Source organism: Psammomys obesus, unplaced genomic scaffold (assembly GCF_907164565.1).
Source record: "Psammomys obesus unplaced genomic scaffold, mPsaObe1.curated_primary_1811, whole genome shotgun sequence".
NCBI classification, from domain to species: domain Eukaryota; kingdom Metazoa; phylum Chordata; class Mammalia; order Rodentia; family Muridae; genus Psammomys; species Psammomys obesus.
This window is the reverse complement of record NW_026596345.1, coordinates 214,427-225,272: the sequence shown is the minus strand read 5'-3', so window position 1 is coordinate 225,272 and position 10,846 is coordinate 214,427. Positions and strand designations below refer to the sequence as shown.

The 10,846-nt window shown below is 38.9% G+C and overlaps 1 protein-coding gene across 1 annotated transcript in view; it reads left to right on the top strand.

Moving 5' to 3' along the window:
• The window catches only part of Epdr1 (ependymin related 1), a 28,305-nt gene that overhangs the window by 15,770 nt on the left and 1,689 nt on the right, over positions 1-10,846 (top strand). The window contains exon 2 of the mRNA XM_055597229.1: positions 9,560-9,768. Within this exon, the coding sequence (XP_055453204.1) occupies positions 9,560-9,768 (209 nt within the window). The remainder of the gene's footprint in view (positions 1-9,559; positions 9,769-10,846) is intronic.

Genomic DNA, 10,846 nt, shown 5'->3' with positions numbered 1-10,846 from the left:
CCAGCTGCATTACTCTAACAGCTTGGCAATATAACACCTTCACAGAAATATTCAGCTCATTGGAAAACTTCTTGCAATATGTTTGAGACCATACAAGAGAAAATTGAGTGGATCCATGTGGATTAGTTGGTAAAAACTTGTTGAAAGTGAGAATTTCCTTTTATCCTTTCTTTCTTTCTTTCTTTCTTTCTTTCTTTCTTTCTTTCTTTCTTTGACATTGTCTGTCTGTCATTGTACCTGGGTCTCTCCAATATGCCTAGAGTACTAACCCAGAAAGAAGTAGGGATCCTCCTGTCTCTGTTCTCAGCATGGGATTATAAATACTCCCCTGGGCTCAGCTTTTTAGGACAGGAACTCGGAACTGAACTGAAGTATTTCACCAATTTAGCTATCTCTTCAGCCCTGAGTTTAGTTTTAATATGCTTTTCTCTGCCCACATTTTGAACTTTTTTCTATTTTTCTTGAATTTGATGTCTAACACTATAAAAATTTTAAATTCATTTCTTGTTTAAATTAAAGTTTTCAGTTTTCTGGATTGAGCCCAATGACTTTCATATGCTAGCAACTGCTCTGCCTTTGAGCTACCCAGCTCTGTCTCCCTATCTCTTATTTCTAGAAATTTAATCTTGTTTCCTTCCTGTTCTTTGGATAGTATCTCTACTTACTTTGTCTGTATTACATGCATTTTCAACGTTTCTTATTTTAACTTTTTTCATCTATTTCTTTGTTTTTAAATTTCTGTTTCCTTAAATAATCCCTTGTAAGCTTCCTCCTCCTTCTTTTCTTCTTCCTCCTCCTCCTCCTCCTCACCATCATCTTTTACTTCCTGTTTTTCTTCTCTGGATTAGTTTACACTAACTCCATTGCATTTTTGTTTTGATTTTCTTTTTTAAAAGTGTTCCACTAAATATTCTTTGAAAGTGTGAATGTAAGTTTCTGCTACAGCCTGATGAGAAAGGATACTTACCTACTGAAAAGTTCAGGGTTGATTGCAAGCCCAGCCTCATCCTCCTTCCTTTCCCCTGTGCCATAGCTGTAGAAAACAGCATGCTCCATGACACTGTGGGGTCCTCAGTAATGAGACCATTCCTTTGAGTGTCTGTAACTAGCTTGAACTGTTGCCTTGAGGAAAAAATACTGTGTCTCCCATCAGATGAAAGAATATTCTTACACGTTGCCAGTATCCATCAAGCTGTATTTTTGGAAGAGAAAGAACTTCAAGTTTTTGAGCTTTGCTTTTTTTTTTTTTTTCTCTTTTGAACTAGTGTCCAAATACTGAAGGTCTGTCACCTATGGCTTCTTACATTACACACATAAATTATACTTTGATTTAACTTTCCCTCAGAGTACATTTTTAAGTAATCTAATTTTCTTTTAGTTCCATGTGATTGGCAGAAAGTCCACAGTGAATTTTCCAAGTGTTTTTCTTTTTTGTGTCTCGTAATTACTGTAGGGTGTAACTCATACTTCATGTATGCCAGAATGCAAGTGGATGGAGCTCAGACTTTTTCTCTTGAGAATTAGATTACTAATCTAGTATATTGCATGTTAAACAAATCCAAGATTTGACCAGTATCTTCCATAAAAGCCAAAGTCCTTCTGTAATCAAAATATATCAGTTCACTCCCTTGTCTGTGATTTAGTGTGTCTGAGGTGGCCACATATTTATGAGTGGATGAGAAATCGCTGCTTCCTTTGTGGAGACTAGGATGGGGCATAGCATTAGAGAATGGGAATAAGTTTAATAGATGAGCTGACTTTGAGTCTAATCCTGGCCCTGGTATTCATTACTAAGTTATAACCTAAAATGCACATATTGTAATATGCTTCTAAGAACGCAAGCGCTAGTGACAGTCAGCCATCTGACTTTGCCAGACTGTAGACTCTATCTCAGACTCTTTTCCTTTTCACTGAATACCCTAATTCCAGCCAGAAAATAATTTCATTTTAGCTATTAAACCAGTAGCTAGCTAGATTAACTCACTCCCAGGCTAGACTTCATATTCTAGAGTCTAAGGTTACCCAAATGCTTGTGCATTGCTCATTCTGTGGGCGGAAAGACTCTCGTACGACTTCCATCAGGGTCAATATACAGTGTGTGTGAAGCAGGGTTTTAACTACCACATTAGTGATGCTGAACAGTTGTCAGAAAAGCTGACACTAGGGGAGATTTGCTGCTCAGAACCCTTTGGATATAGTTGTGACACATATTCCTAAGTTTCATGCAAAAGTTTCTTCAAAACCCCAGGCTTTCTTCTGTCCATTGCTATGCTCTCTCTAGGATGTTGTTTCTGAGTTGCCAGTGACACATTGACATACAAGCACCATTCTTTATCCACCTACATTCAAAAACAGCAGGTGCATACAGTAGAATTGACATACATTAGAATGGGGCAGGTTCTTCTCTTGTTTTCTGAGAGAAATCTCCAGTAGTCCTTTTTTTTCCCATAGGTTTTCCTAAGATCTGCCAAATCCAATTATACTCCTAGTTCAAAAGGCAACTAATAATGAGTTATATGATTCCCACAGCTTTCACTTTAAGAGGAAGGTGAGGGGAAGAAGCAGAAATGCCGATGGTACCTCTTATGAAAGTATTAGTCATAGCAGTCAAAATTGTCTCTCCATCTTTCCATCCCACCTACATCAATTAACCCTTCTTTGTGACATTGTAAGTTATTTTACCTGTGCAAGTTAGATTAGTAATTTCTTCATTGTATGTTATCTAGTGACAGTATACACAAATCTGATCATTGTTTTCCACGATAGCAGTGATGGCTCATTGATCAACAATGTAATATCCGTTGTTGCCATCATCTTCATAAAGGCGCTCTGAAATTTAAATTCTTGGAACACTCTTAGATATTAAAAATAAGGAGACTAAAATTGTGACCGGACAACCCAGGGCTAGTAAGTGGTGTGTCTGGGCTTCATGGCCTAAGCTTTCTGCCAGGCCTTTCACTTTGTTCATAAGCTTTACACCAAAGTAAAACATTAGTGAGTTTTCCCGTTCCTCTAATAGCATAGCCTCTAGTACATACTCATGTGCAGAGGCATGTGCAAGCCTTCACATCTGGTTAAAAACTCTAAGACCTGTTTGGTGGAAGCTGTAATAGCTCATAAAAGGGATGTTCCTATGATCTAGAAATCCCTCTACATTTTCATTAGAGATATTTAATACAAGAAGGTAAACAAAGTATAACCTCCAATGTACCTCCAATTTAGCACCATTGATATCAACAAAACTGTGGGCATAATTTAATTGACAGTGAATTGGGAACCAGCTCATGATCTATCTGTCTGTCTGTCTATCTATCTATCTAACTATAATCTATATGTATTTATCTATGATAAATACATATCATATATATATGATAAATGGGAATCTGTTAAAAGCATTGTGATCTCTCTTACAAATATTATATAGCTGTTGATTAAAAATTCCTTACTATCAAATAGAGTCCAATAGTACATTAAAAAAATAAAGCACAACCAAGAGACATTTATCAGAAGGATGCTAGAATAGTGTCTTTTATGGAAATCTCAACACACCCAAGACAAGGTGCACATGAGAATATCCCTAGCCTGATGGAAAGACAATTGATTACATTCAATAAACATGATTGATAGAAAGTAGTTTGGAGGGAATGACACCACTTTCTTACCATGATAAATAATACCCATGTATTTTAATAGTGAGGCTGTAATCTTTCTCCCACTCTGCTAAGAAGGAAGGACACCCATCAACCTATCACTTCTACTCTCTTTACTGATGTTGGTTTTATAGTCAGAATAGTCAGAGAAGGTGCCTAGAGTATGAGAGTAAAGAGAGAGAAATGAAACATCCTTTTCAAGGAAACGGATGTAGTCAGCTTTGAAAATAAGAATTGAAATCGAATTCAACAATAAAAGAATCCAGAAAGATGGCGAAGTAAAAAATTAACAATAAAAACTTGTAATCCTCATCTATGTATGTAAATAATGATGTGCTATAAACTTAATGGGCAACAAAGACAAAACAAAAGATAAAAAGAAATTAAAAGAAATGTGAAAACTTGTTAGGAACTGTTTATTATTACTAACTCATAAAAATCAAAAGTAGGCACACATATTTGGAGGGATAGGATGACTTTACATGGTATGGGTATTCTTCTAGCAGGAATATATACATTTAACTCAAGCAATAGTTGGTTGATTTGAGCCAAACAGTTAATTCTAAATTTTATTTGGAAAAAACGTTAGATTCCCAAATATTTAGTAAAACTCTGACAAAAAGGACATAATAGTTGATGCATACTCTGAGTGTTTCTAGATAAGTCAAGGTGGTTCTGGTGAACAAACATGCAATCGCAGGAGAAGAGAGCCAGGAAGTGGATCCAGGTACAGATGGAGACTGAGGCCATGGTGGAGATTCAATCTCACATCACCAAGGAAAGATGGGCTGTTCAACAGTGCCCTTGGGACAATTGTAACATAATAAAATTAGGTTTTTAGATATTAGAGCATGTATAAAAGTACACTTCAAATCAAAGTTCTGAATATAAGAGAAAAAACATGTAAAGAGGGCATGGAGTCATCCCTTTATAAACACAAAGTCATGGATTTGTTTTTAAATGGACAAATTCAGAAGCAGTAAAAGAAATCTTATTTAAATTGTAACAATTCTTTTCATTATAAAACTATATATAGCCAAGAACATCTGTAACTAAGACATAAAAGGCAAAATAATTAAAAAAACATAGAAAATTGGAGATTAAAAAGTCACTAAACTTGATAGCAGGTTGTTTTTTTTCAGGTTGTTGTTTTTCAAAGCGAGATGTTGCTTTGACAGGCGACAGTGTGTTCAACTGCCCTGTGTGAATGAAAACCATCCCACTTGTCAGAAGGGCAGCACCTGGGAAGGTCAGGAGCCAGGAAGGCAGGAGCCTGGCATATGTAGTATGATGTCTTAATACGTCTGTGACCTCCTAGACTGTGCACTGTGTAAGCATCTCAGGCATCACACTTGAGGTTTGTATCGTCTTTTATAAGGACATTATACTCTTTTTTTTTTTAAACCTCTAAAACATAGCCTTGGGATTCTGATTCCTCAGCTGCTTATCAGATGGGCACAGATACACATTTGGCAGCACCCTCCATTGGCAGAACTGTAAAGAAAGCAGGCACTCATGTGTTGCTGGTGAAAGCGCAAAACAGCATAGTCTACTGGAGAGAAATCTGGTACCGTTTAAAGCAATCACTGGTATTCTTACCTTTTGACCTGGGCGCTCTGTTTCAGATGACGCTGCATCTCCCAAACAGCAGAGAACAAAGTCATTCGGTGTGGTGCTGTTGTCCATGTAAAAAAATAGTAACAAACTAAGAAAAAAATAAGATGGAAGCCGATGAAAAGTGTTGGCTAGAAGGGGCTTGGGGAAGAAGGGGACATATTAGGGTAGGAGAGAGATTCCCCTCAGTATGCTTCTCTAGAGCATTTTGAGTTTCAAAGCAGGATGCTTTACCATGTTTAAATAGAATTAAGCCAAAGGAGAGAAGTGTAGAGTTCCTAAATTTAGCACAAACTGAAACAAACGAAGCTGACCGTTAATAACCAGGAAGTCTGACTGCACAGCGAGTTGGCTTACTGCGTGGGAGCATTTTTGCACAGTATTCATCCCAACAAAGTCCAGTCTAAGGACCCAAATCCTGTGATGAAATCCTAACTTTTTTGCACATTTTTATTTCATAATAGTTTTGATTATAGTATAAAGTTTGTACATCACTTTGTTAATAATTTTGGAAACAGATTTTTTATTTTAATTGAAGAGATAGATAAATATAAAAACAATGAAGAAAACTTATAATATTAAATTTCAACTGGACATAGCAATATGAATTTATGATTTTGTAAACATAAGAGGCTCTGGTTGCTGAAAGGCCATTCCAGCAATATCATCTATCGTCCATGCTGGTTTCTATGTGGCTTCCCATCAAGTCTGACCAGGAGAGGCCACAGTGAGCCTGAGACACTTGCTATCTCAGAAGGTCACCAAGCATTCAAAGATCAGCGGGGTTATATGAGCAGACACTGGTTGGAATGAAGTCTTAGTGGCTAACCAGGAGACAGTGTTTACACACTAATATACGGGGACTTGAGAGCAGCGTGATCCTGCACAGATTAGGCAGCGTACACGGATGTCATTTATCTAAATACACCAACCTCTATTGAAATTATTGATTCAGGAAATGATTTTATCTAAAATTGCCGGCTCAAGGCTGCCATGATATCAAAATAGATAATGGCACTTTCCACTAAGCCTGGCTGCTTACTTTTTCTCACTGGAACTTGTATGGTGGAGGAGCAAAACAACTCCAGCAAGTTTTCCTCCCCTGACCTCTATAGGAGCATGGACTTGCACTTACAAGCTCTACTCTGTCTCTGTCTCAGTCTCTGTCTCTCTTTCTCTCTCACATATATTTGCAAGCTGCACATAAACAATAAATAAGATAAATACATCTAAAAATTTAGAAGCACCTTATAGGCAATTAAAATTAAAACCTACACTGGATAATACGATATTACTAACATCACAAAGTATCACTCAAAATGATGGCTAATTACTAATGGAGCCATCTGTTATTATCACGTATCTTGGCAATCAAAGTCAGCAACATAACAGTGAGAAAACGAACCACTTGTTCTCTGCCATGATAATACGGGAAGCACATACCTTGCCACTGGTGTGTTTCTTCCAAACATCTTGAGCTAAAGTCTTATCAAGCCTTAGACCCAGTATCATTTGAGGGGGGTGACAGAAACTAGAGGCACAAGTTCAATGATATGCAAGGAAGCTGTTCAGGAAATCCAGAAAAGAAATGCAATATGGTGACACTTGGATGCTCCATGGGAGCCCATTTGTCACTAGACTGTAGAAATGGTCATTGTTCTAAACTTTGCATTGCTGTTCTACATGCCCTCACCATGACACCCTCCTTCACTGGTCACAAAGCAGCAGGTCACTGGCTGGACTGAAACCTCTGGAGCTATGAGCCAAGGCACTTTTCTTTCTCACAGGTTGTTGACTCAGACCTTTGCCATGCAACAGAAAGCTGATTAAACAGAGCTCCTGTTTTGGACTCTATAGGGAATCCATTTATTATCAGAAATGAGCACTGGTCCTGAGCAGCACAAAGCCAAAAATGAAGCTTTATAAGAACAAAGGAAGGTTATCTTAACTCTTCAGGGGAGTCTCCAAGGACCTCAGAAAGTAATGCAGCTGTTGGGACCCCAGCCTGCTGGTTCCTTCTTCTTGCCACTTTGTTCTTCAGTCTTACTCATTTCACATGGTGGAAATCATCCACACAGCTTCCAGTTCACATATGAGGGTTCAGTTACACAGAGAGCCTGACCAGTAGGCCCCCAGTCCCAATTCTACACATCCAGGGCAATCTGGATGACATACCAGGTCACATGTTCTCATATTGGATAGTAAGCCCTGGTGAGGGTGGCAAGGTCTGCATGGGAGATACAGATGTTAGGGTGGAGTTGTAGGGTTGATGGGAGTGGTCTTAAGAAGCTATCCCCATATACATGGATATGAGTTTTTCAGGAGAAAGTTATCACAATTTGAACACTGTACTCCTGGGAAATATATAGCATGATGCTAACAGTGAGGAGAAATGATTCAGCTGTATACCTCTGGGGGTACACAGTAGTGTTTCTTGGGTGGCCAACTTGTCATTCAAAGCACAGTAGGATAGGATTTGCTTATGTGCAGAGGCTCTTATATTTATTCGTGGACTGTGTCTCAAATTTGTTGTTGATGTTTCTAAATTCAGTCAATGAACGTTTCGGCTCTATTGTGTTGGAGAGTTAGCTGATTATGAGATAATACTGGCATTCCAACCCCACACTTCAAAAAGCTTATTCATGGTGGGCCCTGCATGCGGATCATAAGAGATTAGCTCCATTTAAAATGATGTCCATTCGTGTGGTGTGTTGTGAACGTACGGTGTATATATTTGTTAGTGTGGGTGAGTTCACACCTGTGGAAGCCAGAGGTAGACCCTGGGTACCTTTCTTTGGCCGCTCTGCACTTTGGTTTGAGATCAGGTCTATCACTGAGCCTGAAGCTCAATGACTCAGCTATGCTGACTAGCCAGTGAACTTCAGGAACCCATCTGCCTCACCCAGTGCTGGAGTTGCAGGAATCCATTGACATGCTCATTTTTATGTGGATGCTGGGGATTCATCATGCTTATATAACAAGCATCTTTGACCACTGAACCATCTCTGTAGCCCAACATTAGCTCCCTGATTAAGCAATATTTTATTGCACATTTAATGTGTTTTCTTGTCTTTCTACATTTACTCCCACCTGTATTTGCATGTAATCTTTTCATTTGTTGTTGGGTTTTTTCCCCCTCCTAAGCCGGTTTATATCTTTTCTGGAATAAGCAGGATATATGTCAATATATAAAATGAGGTCATGAGCCTATGTTTATACTACCTTATAGAAACTCAAAGTTCAATGCTAATCATGATATTGTTTTGAAAAAATAGATAACATTGTTGCTAATGCTTTATTGTGAAGAAAACGATTTCATGCTCTGACATGGAGCAGAGAGCATGTATCATGCATCAGCATGCTCTGTGGAGTGTAAGGCTTATCAAGCAAAGGTCGTTGATTGGTCACCCATTTTCCCTGTGGTGTTGGGATTGAACCCATGCCAGGAGGTGCTCTGTCGCTTAGTTATACTCCCAGCTCACAGTGAGCTGTCTCCTCTTACTTCTGAAAAAGCTTTCTCTAAGGTCTTGGCTTCATTTTGAACTGACTGTGAACCCAGAGGCTCTACAAAGTGCCAAGACTGCCTAGCTTTAAGCGGTACAACACAGCATTCCTAGAGATATCTGGCTCAGATATAGATGTAAGGGTCGAGACACCTTCCTTTCACCCTGCAGGCAGGATGTGTATGAAGTCGCTAGAGGAGATAGCATGTAGGCATGCTTGTTCTGTGAGTCTTTTACTCTGGAGGTTCCTCACCCTTTGTCCTTGCTGCCCCAGATTGCACAGGCTATACGCAGAGTACCTTCCATCAAGAGACCAAATCACTCATAAAGGTTGTCCAGGCAGTGGGTTCAGGTGTTTTGTCTATCTGTCTGCAGTGAGTTCTGTCTTTCAGGATATTTTTGTAATTCCTTGATTTAATTCTACAGGAACCCAACAGAGGGAAGTCTTTCTTTGTCCTACCAAACAAATCACTGTAAGCCAGCTGTGGGACCCACAGTCCTTCTCATGCCGGGAGCCTAAGCCTGGGTTCTAGCACACAGTGGTTCATACATAAGAACAGTCAATTTTAACAACAGACTTCATGAACAGTCAATTTTAACTTCTATGTTTTCATTTTTCCACATTGGGTGGTTTGGTGAAAATAAAGCTTATAAAGAACAAATGATCTGCAGTCATCTTAAAGTAATTTATTTGATAAATTTTGTCAAAGATATTTAGGCTCCTTGCTGATGAAAGACATGCTTGTTTTTAACATAGAAGTCCTCACCTATTTTCTTTACTCCACATTTCAGATTATTTGAATACATTTTGCTCTATAAGGATGGAGTGATGTTTCAGATTGAACAAGCCACCAAACAGTGTGCAAAGATCCCCCTGACGGAACCCTGGGATCCTCTCGACATTCCCCAGAATTCTACCTTTGAAGATCAGTATTCCATCGGGGGCCCTCAGGAGCAGATCACAGTCCAGGAGTGGTCCGACAGAAAGACAGCCCGATCCTGTAAGGATGGAAAGCATTCGCACATTGCATCTCAGGGTGTATGCTGGGGAACATTGTCTTCTAAGTCCCATAAGGAATGTAGTTGTTAGGGAAAGTCCCATGTTTCGTTGAGTTTTTTAAAGGCCACATAAGACCCCTTGTGTACTTTGCAAGTATGTGTAACTGCTTTTTTATTGGGTTGTTGAAACACCTCTATCTTCTAGTATCACTTGCATGCCTCTGTCACTTTGGAGCTTATGAACTCACCCTTTGCTAGAGACTTTTCATAATTTCCATGAGGACTAGTGACCTAAAAGGAACTCTTTCCAGTAATACTCCTGAATTAGGTACCTACATTTTCTTTCCCACCATCACTTCTTAAAGTCAGAGTGTCCAGACCTGTTTCATTATTGTAAGTGTGAACAGGCCTGCTTGAATACAAAACAATTCCTTTTAATTCTGGGATTGTGTTGAGACGTCTAGAGTAGACATTCTGTCTGTGAGAAACAGTATGGCACTTAACTAAAATGTTACACATAAAATTGCCATACGGTCCAGGGCATCCAATTCTGAATATATACTCAAAGGAATGATGGTAGAAACTCATACAGTTATTTGTATAACCCTATTTATAGTGGCTTCGTTCCTAACACCAAACTATTGGAAACAACTCAGACATGATCAGCAGATAAGTAGATAAACAAAATATGATACTACAGTAGAATAGTTTTTATCCTTTGAAAGGAAGGAAATCCTGGCATATGTGGTAACATGAATAAATCTTGAGGCCATTTAGTAAAGGGAAATAAGCCAGTCACAAATGATAAATACTGTGTGCATGAAGTACCCAAATCTCTCAGATAGTTGATAACATGCTGGTTGTAAGGTATTGGAGGAGGAGAGGATGGGAAGCTACTGAAGAGGTAAGAGTTTTCAGTTTGGGAAAGCGGCAAGGTAAGTGATGACGATGGTTGTAAAACAATGTGAATGCCTCCATGAATGCATCCTTGAACTAAGTTAAAGAGTCAGTTTTATGTCAGTTGTATTTTAACACACACACACACACACACACACACACACACACACACACACACACACA